The following is a 16,813-nucleotide window of genomic DNA, read 5'->3' as shown; positions in this document are numbered from 1 at the left end:
GCTTCAGTTCTCACACGGGCTTTGCAGGTGACAGCTGGAGCTGTCGAGCCCTGCCAGCGAAGGCACAAGCCCACCCTAGCATGCCCCAGCTAATGGGCATCCCTGGGGACCCCGTCTATACCCTGAACCAACCCAAGTCAAAGCTGGGTGGTTCTGGTAGCTCCCTGTAGGATGGGGTAGGATAGAGTTGGAACCCAGAGCTGGAGCGTGGGACTCTGGTTATCACTTAAGTGTTTCTCTCCAGGCCTGTTGTCTCAGTGTTGAGGGCCTGCCCGAGGACCAAGTCTGCTCCAGACCTTTCTTAAAGATGTCCAGTCCTCACTTTTCAGGCCTCCCAGTTTTCCTGCCTGTACCTGAACCTTCCCCTCACATCTCCTTCTCTGGGAACCACCAGAACAGAAAGCCAAGATCAACACAGTGCAATAGAAAAGAATTTTATTGGAAAGAAGGGTCTCTTGCCGGTGCCTTCTAGGCCCTGGCCAAAGGGGTTGCCAGCACTCAACTCTACTTTAGGGCATCTAAAGGCAAAGAGTCTGCCCACACCTTAACTTCAATAACCTGAAAGGGAAGGGATGTGCCATAGAATAGTAAATCAGAGTCCAATCTCAAGAATAACTTCCAAGGTTCTTTTCTTTAACAAATTCTTAACGGCAAAGTAGACCTGGGCGGCGGATAAGAGAACATTTTCAGTTATCTCTGGAAGAGTCATCTCTGGGTTTTTACCTTTAAAGTTTGCTTAAAGGTAAGGCATGTTCAGAGTAGTACCAAGGAGGTCAGCTCCTTGGTAAAAGTGCTACAAAACACTTTTCCAGTTCTTGTTTTTGGAGTCTCTTGCCAGGAGAGGTGGCCTCCTGCGAGTTAATAATAATAATAAAAAATACCTTGCAGTACGAATTTCTTCCCTGACTCGCAGGTCTTGAGGCGCTGTGGGTGCTCGGCAGTCCAGACCGGGCGGTGGAGGCGGTGGACAGACCAGCCACCCGGCCCCGCCTCCCGCTCACACCAGGGCATCCTGGGAATATTTGGTTTCCTAGATGGACAGGAGTAGGGTGAGGGGGCGAGCGGAGGGCACGGTGACCATGGCGACTGCAGTGGCCATGGCGACCGTGGCTCAGAGCACGGAAAGGTCGTGACACGACCTGGAGCGTTGCTTGAAGAACTTGGCGTTGCGTGGCACCAGGTTGGCGAGGAAGCGCTTAGCCTTCTTGGTGAGGCTCTCGCGGCGCGTGGGCGGCGCGGGGCCGTCGGGGCTGCCAGGCTCGGGTCTCTGACCCCCGACATGGCCCCGGCCCCGCCGCAGCCTGATCTGGCGCACAGCGCCCTCGAAAAGCTCACGAGTGTTGTGATGCAGTGCGGCCGAGGTCTCGATGTGCTTGCAGCTCAGCGTCCCGGCCAGATGGCGACCCTCTGTAGGAAGAAAGCAGCTCAGGCGCCCGCCCCGATGGGCGACTTTGCCCGGAGATCGGGCGGGAGATGGGGGTGGGACCACCAAATTCCAACTGAGAACTGGGTTGGGATCCAATGACAGAGGCGCAAAAGGGAGGGCAAGGTGCTTAGAAGGAGCAATGGAGGCTAGTGAAGGACCCCAGGAGCTGGGTAGTGGGGCTCTTCCCTGACTCAAGGACTAAATGCGAGAACTTGTGCACCAGTGCGGGTAAAAGGCCTCCTGGGGAAGGATGACCTGGAGAATTATCTCTTGAGATTGTAAGTACCGAACGGGTCCAGGATACACACCCTCCAAGGACACTTCCCGGGAGCGGGCCAGGTCACTCTTGTTTCCCACAAGGATGACGGGTAGGTCGTGGTGGGGCCTTCCGGCCCGGAGACGAAGAAGGGTTTCAGGAACTTTGGAGAAGCTTCGTCGATCTGTGACTGAGAAGACGATGAGAAAGGCATCCCCGGTCTGAAGACAGTGGTCCTGCAGCCACCCTCCTGCATCCCCCTGCAGATGAGCAGAGGGCCATGAGATGCTAGAGCTGGAGGCATAGAGACTGGCACCTGCATCTCAGCAAAGAGGAATCCCAATGTGAGGGAAGCCACTTGCCTAGTGCTGGGAGCTAGTTAAATAGCAGAATTTTGATACCCAGGGGCCTTGGGGAGGATGGAGAAGTTAGTGATGTGAGTCCCATGTGGGAGAACTGGGGAAATGGGATCTCAGAGTAGAAGAATATGGAATGCCTTCGGGTGTAGCACACCTGTACAGTGCTGGCCTAGTGTGCACAAAGGCCTGAGTTCGATTCCTAGCATGTTATAAACCTATAATCTGTCACCCAGCAGGCTGAGGCACGAAGAGGGGTTGTGCCTTCCAGGCCAGTGTGGGCTACACTGCGAGACCTTGTTCCCCAAACTAAGGAGCTAAAAGTTTTAAAAGTGGCAGAACCTCGCCTTTTCTTTCTCCACAGAAACATGTTCGAGCACTCAGAAGCCCCCCACTCTCCTCCCTTTCCTGATTCTGCGGAGCCCTTCTTCCTGTCGTATCAGACTTCCAGGCCGCCGTATTTACGCATGGGTTAGTTTCTGTGTGTTTACCCTGACTGGATGCTGAAGAGTTTGTCAAATTCAGATTCTAACGGTGGGTGTCACAACCGCGAGCCGTGATAAGCATCCCAGGGTGGGCCTTTGCTCCAGGAGATAGGCCAGTGCTAAGGTATACAGTCATCCATGCTGGAGCCGGGATCGGCAATGCCCTTCCCCAGTCCCTGCAGCCTCACCTGCTCCCAGATGTCGTAAACAATTAAAGTCACTTCTTCTTTGTCCACCATGATTCGTCTCTCGTAAGTGTCCTCTGTTGGGAAAGAGGGAATGAAACCTGTGAGGCCTGGTAACCAGGAACCCCTTAGCTCCCAACAGCAGGGAATCCCCTCCGGGGTCTCTTCAAACCAGAAACACTTTCAGCCCTTCGAGGTGCCCCCAAATACCTGAGTTCTCCATCTCGTGAGCACTGTCTCCCTCGAGACCTCCAAAAGTGCCTGCTAGGGTGCTCTTGCCCACGCCACTCTCCCCCACGAGCATGACCTTAAAGACACCATCCTTTTGGGCGGGGCCTGTGTCCGCTGAGCCCAAAGACTCAGAGGAGCCAGAGGAGGAGGCCTGAGGTGGCCAGTCAAGTTCATCTACAGCTTGTCCCCGCCGCAGCTGGTGTTTGTAGGGCACAGGCATACTTCCTCTTCGTCTGGGGGCCCCAGGGACAGGAGGTGGCCCACCCCGGTCCAGCTCTGCCAAGAGTTTCTCTGGCTTCTGTTTCAAAAGTGTAGTGTCTGCTTCTAGAGAGGAACAGAAAAGGAAGCTAGGAGTAAGGTATATGTAGGTAGCTGCCAAGTTTATCTGCTTCTTCAGAGCAGATAAAGACCAGGATCCCAGAAGAATTACTCCAGTCTCTTGCACCAAAATTACCTAGAAAACCCAAAGTGAGGAACTCTCAAGGAGCTAGCATGATGGTTTCCCCTTGTAGATTCCGACCACAGCCTGTTCAAAAGGTATGCCGCGTGGGGGAGGCTCTGTGCACAGGGTTACACACCACTCACACCATGCCCTGCATAGGCACACCCTGGCTAGGCCTCTGGACCAGGTGGAACTGAGAAGCAACCCATCCTTCCACGGCTGGGCCCTCCCTCCTATTGCTTCCAGCACTGCAGTCCTCAAACGGAGCTGCTGGCAGGTGTGGGCAGAATCAGAAACTTTCCAGGGGCCTTGTTCGCGGGGCCGGGTGCTGGAGAAGGAGAATGTGCCGTTTCCTCTGTCCCCGCAGGTAGGTGGGCATCCCCAGCGCATGTTTGTGTGTGAGGGAGAATCCTCCTGGATTTTTGCCTGTCCCAGTGAGTGGGAGAGAATATCGTGTTTGTGAGGAGGTAGAGGTGGAGAGAGTGTGCCCGTGAGGAGGATGACAACCCAAGGGTTGGGGCAACTAGCGGAACAACAACAGACACAACAAAGGGGGATGCAGCGAGGCTATAAATAGCACAGGATCAATATTTGGCAGGCAGCCAAAGATGGAGCTAGAAGAAACCCTTACAACAGGTCCCCAGGGAAGCCCCCTCCACTGGTCATTCCTAGGTTTGCGGGCTGCTCCTTTTCTTTCCCCTTCCCTCCTGGCCGGCTCTGCTTTATCAGGGATGAGGTTAACCTAGGGACCAAGTACTAGTTTCTCTAGCGAAGCCCTGGGCGTGTTGGGGGAGGGGCACCTGGGCAGCTTTCCCCCTCCCTCTTGGCCGTCCAGATCTCAAAAGTGCAGGGGGCTCCTTGGCTGCACTGACTCTACCCTTCTCAATGAACCTTGGCACTGACCTTCCCACAAAGCTTCAGCTCCCGCACCCATGGCTTCAGCCACGTTCTACTCCGATTAGCCCTCACCTGGTGTGGGTGTCCCTGATGGGGAGGCCTGGCGGCTGCTGGAAGAACAAAGTGCTGTGGTTTCTGTGTCCGTGTCCATGTTGGTGTCAAGGTCCGTGTGCTTCGGTGTGTTTGTGCGAGTGCAGCCCCGCGGCTCCCTGCACCGGTCCCTCACTCAGCAGCACAGTCAGCTCTTCCCTTTAAATACCGCCCCCCCTTCCCCTCCCTCCCCAGACACCTGGGGAAATTGTCCCGCCTCCTGATGAGGTCACATATGCTAATGAGGAGTGATGTAAGCGGGATTCCCTCCTTCTGTCCCCCTCCGTTTTCTTTGTGTCACTTCCCTCTGGGAGCAGACTCAGCGTACAGGCACAGCCTGGTTAAAGCAGAACAGAGCAGCCATAGGGCAGAAGAGCAGATTTCAGAGGGCAGCGTGGAGGAAGGGGGCTGTGGGTAACGGAGCTGAGAGTGGCAGGGGGCAGGGACCCTGGGAGCCAGAGGACTTTTGCTTCAGGGTCCAAGACTATACACGTTGTCTGCTGCTTCCAGCCCCCATCTCGCTGTCCAGCTTAGGGTGGGTGCTTAGTGGCTAAAAAGAGGGTGCCAGACTGACTAAAGGCTAACTTGATAGAGGAGGAAGCTGGGGCATGGCACCCTCTTTCTGTCTGCCTCCTCCACTCTGCCTCTTCTGGAGTAAGAGCTACAGAAGTCCGCAGGCAGAGGAGAGCTCCGAGGAAGCTCTTTGTGCAGCTTCGGTTTGCCTTCACCTTCTCTCTCCGTTAGGTCGGTGCAGCCAGTGTTAGCCAGCTGCAGAAGTGAAGACAAAGCCGACTGGAGGACAGCCAGCGTCTATGGGAACAGGCAACTCCTTGACTCTTCCTCCCATTCGGGTTCTGCATCCCCTTAAGCACCCAATCACCTCCTTGCTTCGCCCTATTTTGCCAAGTACTCTTCTGCTAACTCTCTTCCTTTTCATGACAAAGGTTTAGGGTGGTTTGGTGAGTGGCCTGTCCCCAAGGCACTCAGACAAGTGTCACTAGGCTTCCCATCCTTATCTTCTCAATGACAAGACAACTCCCACCCCCAATTCTACATATAGCTGCTTGCCTTCTCTGTAATATCTGCAGCCTTTTAAAATAATTTATTTTTATTTCATGTGCACTCATGTTTTGGCTGCATGTATGTCTGTGTGAGGTGTTGGATTTCCTGGAGCTGGAGTTACAGGCAGTTATGAGCTGCCATGTGGGTGCTGGGAATCGAACCTGGGTCCTCTGAAAGGGCAGTCAGTGCTCTTGGCCACTAGTCATCTCTCCAATGCCTCCCTTGCAACCTTCTTTTATTGGTGATATATTTTGGCATTCTCAGTGGAGTTTTCCTTGGAAGAAGCGAGTAGCAATCCTGAGACTATGTATAGTGCCACTAATCTGGAGATCAGCCCCAGGGCAGGATCTGAAGGAGCTACCACAGCGGGCACAATTCTGTAGAGCACCCAATCAGCTTCTTGTTCTAGCTTGTTTCTCTTCTCTGTTGCTGTGATAGAACCCCAAAACAACCCAGGGAGGAGTTTATTTGGCTAACAGGTTACAGGGCATCATCAGGGGATGCCAAGGCAGGAACACAGCCAGGAGCTTGGACAGAATTCATGGAGGAAAGCTGCTTACTGGATTGCTCAGCTAACTTTCTTATATAGTTCAGGGCCCCTGCCCAGGAGAGCACTGCCTATAGTGGGCTCAGACCCCACAGATGTGGCCACAGACCAAACTCTCAGGCAATCCCTCGGGTTAGGCTTCCTCTTTCCAGGTGTCTCACTTTTGTTAGTTTGGTCTGGTTTTTTGAGACAGGGTTTCTCTGTGTAGCTTTGGAGCCTGTCCTGGAACTCGCTCTGTAAACCAGGCTGACCTCAAACTCACCGAGATCCACCTGCCTCTGCCTCCAGAGGGATTAAAGGCATGTACCACCGCCTCCCGGCTCCAGGTGTGTCATTTTGACAACTGAAACTGACGTGACAATTATTTTATCCACAACTTTGGTCTACGAAGTATATTCTGTGATGGAGGCACACTTGGAGCCGTGACCTTGGTAGCCATGGGTTTCTGAGCCAGAGATCTACAGCCCTTTGGAAAGTCTTACATTCCAGATGTGTGTGCCACATGTACTTAGTTAGGTGCTTGCAGAGGCCAGAAGACGGTGTCAGCCCCCCTGGAGCTGCTGTGATCTGAGAGCAAACTCAGGTCTTCTGGTACTTTTAACCTCTGAACAACCTCTCCAACCCCCCTCCCCACCGTGTGTGTGTGTGTGTGTGTGTGTGTGTGTGTGTGTGTGTGTGTGCCTCCTAAGTGCCGGGGTTAGACACAGATGCCACCATGCCTGGATGTTTTTCTTTTCTGCACTTACTTTTTGCGTATGTCTATGGATATACATATACAGCTGCATTCATTTAGAGGTCAGAGAGCTCTCTCTCCCACTGTGCGTTCTGGGGATTGAACTCCGGTCGTCAGGCTTGGAAGTAAGCACCTCTACCCACTGAGCCATTTCACCAGCTCGGCTTATCATATATGTATTCCAGTTCTAGGAATCAGCCCTAGGATGTCCTAACTGTGAGATAAGCCTGACACCAGGTTTTAAAGTCGCTGGGCAGCACTGCACCTGTATTGCCAGGACAGTGGCTCTCGGCCTTCCTGTGCTGCCGCTGGCGCTGCCGTACGGCTCCCCATGCTGTGCTTACCCCTGCCATAAGATTAGTTTCTTAACTTTTAAGGTTTATTTTATGTGTATGAGTGCTCTGTCTGCATGTCTGCCTGCACAGAGAAGGCATGGGATCCCACTGCAGATGGCTGTGAGCCACCATGTAGTTGCTGGGAATTGAACTCAGGACCTCTGGAAGAGCAGCCAGTGCTCTTAACCTCTGAGCCATCTCTCCAGCCCCTCAAATTATTTTCATTGCTACTTTATAACAGTAATTTTGGTAGTTGTGAATAGTAATATATTTTGTGTTTTCTAATGCTCTTAGGCAACCCCTCTGAAAGGTCATTCAACTCAAGGGGGTCATGACCCACAGGTTGAAAAACACTGCTTTGGAGGCTGAGGCAGGATTATGGAGTTGGGAGACCAAGCCTGGCCTAGCCAGTGAGACCCTGTCTCAACACTAAATTCAGAAGACCCCCTAAAGACCCAAGCTTTACTTACCGCAGACACACTTGGGTGCTCGCATTCATTTCTCTGGTACTCTGTAAGGAGGAGTCAAAAGTTGCATACCCTGGTGAGTATCCCACTGGGACTCTGTCGCCTCCTCAAACCAGTCTTGGAGGTCCAGCTGTAGGGCATTTTCCTTTCCTTTTTTTGGGGGGGGATGTTGAGACCGGGTTTCTTCGTGTAGCACTGGCTGTTCTGGGGCTCACTCTGTAGATCAGGTTGGCCTAGAACTCCTGCCTACATCTGCCTCCTGAATGCTGGGATTACAGGTGTGGCCATCAACACCTAGCATAGAGCATTTTCTTAGTGATTGATAGGGGAGGGCCCAGCATTGTGGGTGGTGCCATCCCTGGACAGGTGGTCCTGGGTTCTATAAGGAAGTAGGTTGAGCAAGCCATGAGGAGCAAGTCAGTAAGCAGTGCTCCTCCTCACCCCACCCCATGGCTGCTGCATGTGCCACTACTGCCTGGCCTCCTGATTTCTTTCAGTGATGAACAGTGATGTGGAAGTGTAAGCTGAATAAACCCTGTCCTGTCCTTCTTAACTTGCTTTTGGTCATGGCGTTTCATCACAGCAACAGAAACCCTAATTAGGACAGCCTCCAAGGGAGACGTGGCTCCCTGGCCTCCTCCTTGGCCCTACAGTTCACATTAGTGAGTGATTTTACTATGCCTTGAGTTTTGGCCATGATGTGGTGCTCCTCTCGTCAGGGCAGCATCATAGAGCCAACTCTCCCGACTGCTGCAAGACAAGATAACTGGGTGAGGTCTTGTTGCATTAGCTTAGGTTGGCGTTGAACGCATGATTTTTTTTATGTGCATTGGTGTTTTGCCTACATATATATATCTGTATGAAGGTATGTGAACTGCCATGTGGGTGCTGGGAATTGAATCTAGGTCCTCTGGAAGAGCAGCCAGTGTTCTTAAGCACTGAACTATCTCTCCAACCTGAACGCGTGATGATTCTGCCTTCGCCTCCTTTGCATGAGCTAAGGTTATATGCGTGCACACCCTTACCTTCTTTTTATAAATTGGTGTCTCTGTTGTTTGCTACGGTAACAGTAACACAGATTAACCACCAATCAGACCTAGCAGGTATGAAGCCCAGGCTTCAATCCGCAGCACTCTATATACCTGGTATAGTTACTTGCCTGTAATTCCAGCTCTTGATGGGTCTGAGATAGTCTTTTTCTTTTTCTTTTTTTAAGGAAAGAAAAAGGTGGGGTGTGTGTGTGCTGGAGATGGCTCCACTGAGTTAAGAACACTGGCGGCTCTTTCAGAAGTTCTGAGTTTAATTCCCAGCAGCCATATATATGGTGTTCACAACCATCTATAGTGGGATCTGATGCCCTCTTCTGGTATAAAGTCAATAGAGCACTCATATACATAAAAAATTATTAAAAAGGGAACTTAGTGACTGGATCTATTTCCTGTCTTCCTATATTGTCTGCACAAGGTCAGTTCCTGCTTGTACCGGAACAGGATACACTTCTTCCGGGTACCTGATCTACAGGCCTCCCCATGAACTCTGCTTTCAAGGGTTCTAGTCAATGTGTGGGTGCATCCTAAGTGAGCACCCTCACTTTAATCTCCGTCCAGTCTTGCATTACGAATACCCAGGAAGGATTTGAAGGAGGCCAAGGGATTAAGGTATCAGTCAGCAGGGTCCGAGGTGGCTGCCGCAGAACAGATGACAGCTATCTCTGCTGAGGATGAGGTCAAAGTTTAAGGCATCCCTGATCCCAGTTGTTGAGGGTCCTAAGAGGGGAAACTCTGGGGCAGTTTGCTTACTCCAACACCCCCCATCTCATCCCCTCATCTACCGTCCCCAACAGCTTGGGCTCCGTGGAGGCTGCGTCTAGCCTCCATGTTTACTTTGTTTGTCCTGCTTAGAATTTGGCTGGCAGCATGGTTGAGAACTCAGCTTGGACCCTGCTCCAGGAAGACCCCCTGCCTGGCTGGGATGCAGCACTAATGGCCCCTGGGTTTTGTCAGGGAACAGACCGCTGCTGTGCTCTGTGCTACAGTAGTCCATAAATGGACCCTTTCTTGGCTTCCTCGCTCAGCTGGCTCCAGCTTCTGGCCTGCAGTGAGGTCAGGCTTACTGCCGAGCCTCACAGCAGTCAGTGTAGGGCTGGGCCAGAGGCTGAAGGTGGAGACGGTTAGTCCTCACCGGTCTTGAATCACGCTGCCTCCTAAGTAGCACGGAAACGAAAGGCAGGCGGTTGAAAAACAAATAGGAAGAGGGCAAAGGTAGGATGATCCACAGCCTCTGGAGGAGGGGCAAGAGAGAGGGAGATGGGCAGAGGCAGGGTGGAGCTCACGGCTAATTTACCAAGGCTGAAATTTATGATTTTTTTATTTTTATTTTTTCCTTGATTTCCTGGGCAATGCGCGAGTGGACAAAAGCACTTGTGTTCTCTAAGTGGGCCAGGCACCACAAAGATGGAGGCTGGCAAACCCATCACCCTGGCCACATCCTCCCCTTGGGGGCTAGAAGATCTCTAGGCAACTGCAGTCTGGTATTAAGGCCACTTTTGGGTGGGGAGTTGGAAAGGATGGAGTGTCCAAGCCTATGATCCTCCAGGAAGCTTTCCTAACACAGCCACATGGACAGGAGGATGGGCAGAGGGTGGTAATTGAGTCTCTTTCTAGTCACACACAGAAGAGGCTCTCAGGGGGCTTCCTCTCCACCTGAGGGACACCTAACTTCCTGTGCTAGACACATGAGTGCAGAAGCCGAGCCACTTCCAAAGGATCAGAGCCTTGTGTCTGGAGCCCCAAGGCAGCCAGGTCCCCTTAGGCAAGCAATGGTTCATCCTCTGTCTCAACTACCCAGACCTGTGGCTCAGCCAGTGGCATTAACAGCACATCATCCTCATCCTCTGGGGCCAGGACTGTTGGGTGAGGTCCAGCTGGGGTCCAAGTGGGTCCTGGGGACCACAGGCTGGGTAGGAGGCGGCCTCGTAGGACCTGGACAACTCCAGACAACAGTGAGGGTTCTAGAGGCACTGAGGGTAGCGGTCCTGGGGGCTCCGAGATGGTCGCAGGGGCCGGATGTGTGCTTGGGGTTGGGATGGGGGCCTTGGTGGGTAGTGGAGGGGCCTGCTCCCCATCCTGCCCTCCTACTGCCCCAGCCTCACAGGGCTGGCTTGTGCTGTCATCCAGGGCCTCAGAGGGAGCAGCAGACGCTGGGACCTGGGATCTGGTCTCAGGGGCCCGAGCTGGGGTATTGGTTCGAGGAAGCAGGCCCCAACGCCGGAGACGGCGAACCAGACGACGCACTGAGCGGCCCCGCTGGCGACGGCGGCCTCCTGAAGGACCTCCTGGACTAATATCTTGGCGCAAGATCTGGAGCAGAGAACGTAGGTTCCCCAGCACAGAGTTCTGCAAGGACAGGAGGCAGATATCAGAGCAGGGGGTCTAACTGGTGGAGTCACAGTAGGGTACAAGGCTGGCACCACAGGTCCAGGCTTGGAGGAGTTACTTACATCATTAGGGTTCTCTGTGGGGAAGTCTTCTACAGGTGGGATGGCACCCTGGGCAATAAGCTGCCCGTAGGAAGGAGGTGCTTGCTGCTGCACAATCTCAGCCTCCATCCGGGAGAGGGGGGCAAAGATGCTGGAAGAAAGGAGGACCGCTCAGTCACTAGTCCTCCCAGTGAGGGCAATGTGCCTCAGCCTAGAAGGCCTCTTCCCTCTACACCCAGGCCAGGCCAGACGGAGTTATGCTATGGTTTGTCCTAAGTCATGTCCCTTCCTTCCTTGAGACTACTCTCACGAACTGGTCATAGGAACCACTCCACAAGGTGGACCTGCTCACTCTCCAGGAACAGCACGGGCCCCACTCACCCTCCGTCCCCACTCCGCCACAGCCAGCCTCACTCCGACTGACCTGTACTCCTGGGTACGAATGGCATAGAGTTTGCAGGTGCAGCCCAGGGCGATGACCAGCAAGAGGCCACACACTAAGCTGCCAATCACCGCCGCTGTGATGACCTTACGGGGCAGGGCGTAGGAGCAGTCCCACTCATCGCTGCCGTCAGTACAGTCGGGCTGCCCGTCACAAACCCACGTCTCATACACACACTTTTCGTCCCGGCATCGGAAGTTGCCCGGCTGGCAGTGCCGGCAGCGCCTCTCATCAGCTCCATCGGCACAGAACGTCTGGTAGTTGCAGCGGTCAGCAGGCAGGTAGCAGGCTGTGGCACCAGGGGTGCCAGCAGCTCCACAGGGGAAGTGCCCAGGTGGGCAGCCAGGGCAACCCTCCTCATCTGTGCCGTCGGCACAGTCCCAGGAGCCGTCACAGCGCTGGGCCTCACTATAGCAGCGCTCACCTAGACTTTCGCTGGCCCCCAGGCCTGAGCCTAAGCCACAGGGCCTGTCCCAGGGCAAACAGTATCCCCGAACATGGTAGGTAGCATTAAAGCCCCGACCATTGCTCCAAGCAACTGTGTGGTAGGATACAACTGCCTGACCAGACAGAGTCTCCACGGTGACAGCCTTGCCATTGCTGAAGTGGGTGAGACTGCGTAGCAGTCGAGGGGTCTCGGGGGGCCCGGCACCATCATATACATGCACTGCATCTCCATAACCCAAATCCAGGGCTGTGAAGCGCACTGCCAGCCTCCTGCCATCGTGGGGGTCCAGCAGCCACAGGCAGGATTGGGGGTGGGAGACTGAGGCCAGGTGTGAATATCCAGGGGAGGAGAAGACCCCGTAGAAGTCCTCCAAGGTGAGATTGCAGAGTGGAGTTGGGGCAGGGGCCGGGTTCAGGTTAGGGAATGGATCTGAGCTGCAACCTGCCTCATCGGAGCCATCACCACAGGCATCGACCCCATCACAGCGCTTGGCGGCTGGTATACAGCGGTGGTTCAAGCACTGGAACTCTCCCTGCAGGCACAGGAGCCAATCTGCAGAGGCATCAAAGAGACTGGGAAGCACCAGAACTCGCGGGATCCTGGCCTCTTCCCTGGGATGCCCACTTCTTCTTTTTTTTTTGTTGGGTTTTACAGACAGGGTTTCTCTGTAGCTTTGGAGCCTGTCCTGGAACTAGCTCTTGTAGACCAGGCTGGCCTCGAACTCACAGAGATCCACCTGCTTCTGCCTCCCGAGTGCTGGGGTTAAAGGTGTGCGCTACCACCACCATTATGGGACACCCACTCCTAATGGTCCCAGGGCACTCCCTGTTTAGCCTACCTTGACTATAAGACAGCAAGAAGCCCTGGCCCATGGGTGCTCTGGCTCCAGCATAGCTGTAAGTGATGGTGGCGTTGCCCCCTGGAAGCTGCAAAGGGCTAGCAGGAGCCTCACACAGGGACACTGGTGGCTGGAGAGGGGAGTGCAGGATTAAGTGTTCTGAGCCACAGGCCAGGTGCAGCTTCTGGAACCTACAAGGGAGAGGAGAGCAAGACATGAGAGGTTTTAGAGTTTTGCTAGTCCCCTCCCCTCTTGATGACAGGACCCTGGCAGCTCAAGAAGCACAAACACTCGCTTAGCCATGATTCAAAGATCCAAATGAAATCAGCCGAGCCCTTGGCAGTGAATATAATCAACAGGAAAAGTTCCACCCGAGGCCAGTGCGCCATCAGGCCACAGAACCCCTCCTAGAACCTTCTGAGAGAACTGACTACACCCAGACACTGACCAGGCTTGTTAAAGGAGTAAGTAATAAGACCTCTCTCCAGCTGCTGCAACAGCACGATCCAAGTACAGTGCCCAGCAGCTGGCTGACACAATGTCATCCTGTAGTTCAATTAACCACAACAGCTCAGCTTCACAACCTGAGAGGTAAAATCTGTGCTCGCCATGGCTGTCCCCTGGGTCGCCACACCTTCTTTAGATTGTTCTCTTCTTCATGCGCCTTTCTGGATGTATTCTTTTTTTCCCCCAAGACAGGATTTTTCTCTGTGTAGCTCTGGCTGTCCTGGAATTAGCTCTGTAGATCAGGCTGGCCTTGAACTCAGAGATCCGCCTGACTCTGCCACCCAAGTGTGGAGATTAAAGACACGCACCACCACTGCCAGGATCTGAGGCAAACTGCTAGTTGACATGGGCCCCAGTGAGGAGACTTCGAGCGTTAGAAGATTTGGAGTAAGGGGCTGAGATTGTTGCTTAGAGATAGAGTGCCCACTTAGGGGGTGTGAAACCCTGAGTTGTATTACTGTAAGCCAAAATAAACAAAACAAGAACCAAAGGGGAGAAAAAAAAGAAAAAAAAAATACTGGGCACGGTGATTCCACAGGAAACCCCAAATCTTGGATTAGGGCAAGCCTGGGCTACATAGTGAAATTCTGTCTCAAAAACAACAAACGGAAAGAAAAGAGATTCAAGGGGAGGAAAGAAGGGAAAACAGGAGGGATGAGGGAAGAGACGAGAAGCCCAGGAGAAAGGAGAAGGTAGGACAAAGGGGAAAGCCAGAGTGCGGATGGAGCACGGCGCTGCAGAAAGGCAGACCTGGGAAGGGTCGTTTCGGTAGGGGCTGAACCCCTGCACAGCCTATACAAGTGTTCGACCAATGAGCTAGAAACACGGTCCCGAGGAAGGTCAAGTAGGCTATGCTATGGATCAAAGGGCTCATCACAAGCCTAGTTGAGCCCAGAGTAATTCCTAGAGTCTTTTGGAGACAGCCAGTGCCCAAGCTAAACATCTCACCATAGTCCAGCTTCACTTGGCTATGGCTGACCCAGGAGCCAAGCTTTTGCAGCAGACCAAACCCAGATCTGGTCTTCTGCTGACCAGGATGCAAACACCATAGAGCAGTGATCTTTTCTGAGGGAGACAGAAGGGGCAGGGGAGAGAGATGGGGGTTCGCCTTCTTTCTTACCTGACAGTTACTGTCTGTTCCTTGCTGCCCAGGATAACCCAGGTGCAGTTGGCAGGGGAGCTGCGGCTGTCCCTGCCCAGAGGTCTCTGCAAAGTGCCCTGTACTTCCAAGAGCACTGCTGGAGGGGTCTCACAAGCTGGAGGGAGAAGGTGGGGACACTGGTAGAGTTTTTTCACGCTGGGCCCTCCCCAGGCTCCCTCCCTCTGGATGCCTCAAGGTAGAGAGCTCGCTTTGCCCATCAGTTACAGTCCAATGATCCCTCTCTTCCTCTCCATTCTTTTTGTTTGTTTTTCGAGACAGGGTTTCTCTGTAGCTTTGGAGCCTGTCCTGGAACTAGCTCTTGTTGACCAGGCTGGCCTCGAACTCAGAGATCCACCTGCCTCTGCCTCTGGGATTAAAGGTGTGTGTCACCTTTCCTTTTTTTTTTGAGACAAAATTTCATGTAGCCTAGGCTATCCTCAAAGTCACTATGTGGCTGAGGCTGCCCTTGTACTGATCCTCCTGCCTCTGTCTCCGAGTGCTGGGAATTACAGGCGTGGGCCACCCCCATACTTGGTGTTAAATATCAATACCGTAAGTAATGTTGAGGTAGCCTTTGTGCCAGCCACAGGGCCAGTAGGCAGAAGAAATGCTGTTTCTACTCTCAGGAAGACCCTACTCTAACTATGGAGACAAAACACGGAAATTACACGTAAAAGTTGAGATGGTTCATAACAACTACCAGGTGTGTACTCAGGTGCGTTGGGCCTCAGTTTCCCCTCTTGTAAAACAATGGATGGTTCCCATTCGAAAATTACAGTCTATTTCAGAATTCGGGGGTTCATCTTCATTCCCAAGCCCCAGAACACTAGGAAACACTAGGCGCTCCCTCTACTCACCAGGACTTGGGAAAGTGATCCGGTCTGGACGGGCCAGAGCACCTCCTAGAGGGGGATCGAGAGAGGGCAGCAGAGTGAGTCACAAGTTTTCTTCACCTGGGCAACTCCAGAGGGAGGCCCAGCTGAGACTTCCGGGTAGTTTATAGGAAGAGAGAGGTAGAGGAGCCGGAAGGAGGTGCGTGACCCCGCCGAAAGGTCGCCTTCCCTTTCTGTGGGGCTGTGGGTGGGACGGACGGTGTGGGAAAGTCCGACGGGCCAAGGCTCGACGGGCCGGCGGACGCAGGGGGCGGGGGTCGCCTGGAGGGTGCAGGACGGCGGGCAGTGACACCGGGGCGGGGACTCTTACCGAGGAGGAGGAGGTGGAGGAAAAGGGGGAGGGCCAGCAACATCCTGGACCGAGCAGGGGTGCCGACAGGGTCCTGGGGCGCCGCTCGTCTACCTGGCAGGGAGCTCCGCGGGGCCGCCTGGCGGGGACTGCATAGCCCCGGCGCGACCCGGGCTCGAGATGCCAGGGCTGGACGCGCGGCGGAGCGAAACACGGGCGTCACCTCTTGCCAACTTCAGAGTTGATCGCTCCTCGCCGGTGCCCGGCCGTGCTCGCCCGCAAGGCCGCGAGCGCCCCGGCCAGGCCCAGCCGCACCTGCCGGGCTCGACGCTGCGTTCTCCGCGGACCAAACTTTGTGGACTGTCCGTCTCCGAGCCCGCGCGCTGCTCGGTCCCCGCGGCCCTCGGGAGCGGGAAGGCGGCTTTGCCCAGCTCACGGTTCCCAGTCGACCCCGGCCGAAGCCCAGCAGCCGGCGACGAGGGGCGCGGCCAGCCTGGCCCCACCCCTGCCAGTCACCGCGCGGCCCCGCCCACCCGCGCTCAGCCCCTTTCCGGGTTCCTTTTGCAGTCGCTCTCCGGTTAGCCCTTTGCCCGCGGCCCGCGTTATTTTTCGGGACGCGTCCTGTAACACTCTGTCAAAGGATGTCTGCTGTTAAATGTCTTTGGACACTTAAATCCTCAGTACTTTTCTTGACCCAGCGCCTGAGATCCAGTGGCCCTTCTGGCCTTTACTGTAGCAATTACCAGGCGCTATTATAATTACCTCTTACAGTGTTTATTCAACACTCCCGCCTCCGCCTCAGCTTTGGAAACTGACACTTCCTGTAGGCTAGGGCCTAGACTGTGGACCTTTTTCCCAACAGTGCGGCTTACTCCCCTGCTGAGACTCGGTAGGATCGCAACAAATGGTAAATACATAATAGGGCTTCATCATTTGCTGGGTCCGTGAACCTGAGAAAATTACTCCTCCGTTCAGCAGTCATACAAAACTGAGGTTCATGACAGTGCAACTCCCTGCTATGGTACTTGTGAACACTTAGGGAAATAATGCAGACTGAGCCCTAAGCGCGTTGGCAGACATAGGCAGACATAGCCCAATCCTACCGTAGCTACTCTTTTTAGTCACAGGGAATGCTATTAAAGTTTGTGGGCTTAAGGTTACCGGTCTCCTGTGGCACAGGTGGGTAATAGTTACAAAAAAGAACAAATGGAGGGGTTTCCACATGTCAGCTTTATTCCTAGGTAAAAATTTAGTGCACACAGAGT

General features: G+C 54.0%; 2 protein-coding genes across 3 annotated transcripts; both read right to left on the bottom strand.

Moving 5' to 3' along the window:
• Window positions 1-424: 424 nt before the first annotated feature.
• Rem2 (RRAD and GEM like GTPase 2) lies at window positions 425-4,515 on the bottom strand. Its single transcript, XM_050126229.1, has 5 exons — window positions 4,351-4,515; window positions 2,919-3,263; window positions 2,712-2,785; window positions 1,735-1,942; window positions 425-1,407 (listed from the first exon to the last, which is right to left on the bottom strand). Exons 1-5 carry the CDS (start codon window positions 4,427-4,429, stop codon window positions 1,112-1,114), a joined length of 1,002 nt encoding a protein of 333 aa, XP_049982186.1. The 5' UTR covers window positions 4,430-4,515; the 3' UTR covers window positions 425-1,111.
• Window positions 4,516-9,861: 5,346 nt separating this feature from the next.
• Window positions 9,862-16,014, bottom strand: Lrp10 (LDL receptor related protein 10). Of its 2 annotated transcripts, XM_050126201.1 has the most exons (7): window positions 15,570-16,014; window positions 15,224-15,268; window positions 14,346-14,481; window positions 12,719-12,909; window positions 11,415-12,432; window positions 11,012-11,141; window positions 9,862-10,907 (listed from the first exon to the last, which is right to left on the bottom strand). In XM_050126201.1, the coding sequence occupies exons 1-7, from the start codon at window positions 15,610-15,612 to the stop codon at window positions 10,320-10,322; spliced, it is 2,151 nt and encodes a 716-aa protein (XP_049982158.1). In that variant the 5' UTR covers window positions 15,613-16,014; the 3' UTR covers window positions 9,862-10,319. The 2 variants fall into 2 exon arrangements, with proteins under 2 accessions (XP_049982158.1, XP_049982160.1); XM_050126203.1 differs by lacking the exons at window positions 14,346-14,481; window positions 15,224-15,268; window positions 15,570-16,014 and adding an exon at window positions 14,174-14,307.
• Window positions 16,015-16,813: the final 799 nt, after the last annotated feature.

This window comes from Alexandromys fortis, unplaced genomic scaffold (genome assembly GCF_014885135.2).
Source record: "Alexandromys fortis isolate MF-2015 unplaced genomic scaffold, M_Fortis_MF-2015_v1.1 scaffold_258, whole genome shotgun sequence".
Classification (NCBI taxonomy): Eukaryota; Metazoa; Chordata; class Mammalia; order Rodentia; family Cricetidae; genus Alexandromys; species Alexandromys fortis.
Note: the sequence above shows the minus strand (reverse complement) of the source record. Positions and strands in the feature narration are given on the sequence as shown.

Bases quoted from the DNA above. Each gene is read 5' to 3' on its own strand.
- Rem2 (XM_050126229.1), bottom strand. From the start codon at position 4,429: ATGGACACGGACACAGAAACCACAGCACTTTGTTCTTCCAGCAGCCGC. The intron at 1,943-2,711 runs GTGAGGCTGCAG...GCTCATCTGCAG, and splicing joins TTTACGACATCTGGGAGCAG to GGGGATGCAGGAGGGTGGCT. The intron at 1,408-1,734 runs GTGTGTATCCTG...TTCTTCCTACAG, and splicing joins CCGGGAAGTGTCCTTGGAGG to AGGGTCGCCATCTGGCCGGG.
- Lrp10 (XM_050126201.1), bottom strand. From the start codon at position 15,612: ATGTTGCTGGCCCTCCCCCTTTTCCTCCACCTCCTCCTCCTCG. The intron at 15,269-15,569 runs GTAAGAGTCCCC...ATCCCCCTCTAG, and splicing joins CCTCCACCTCCTCCTCCTCG to GAGGTGCTCTGGCCCGTCCA. The intron at 10,908-11,011 runs GTAAGTAACTCC...CTGTCCTTGCAG, and splicing joins CCACAGAGAACCCTAATGAT to AACTCTGTGCTGGGGAACCT.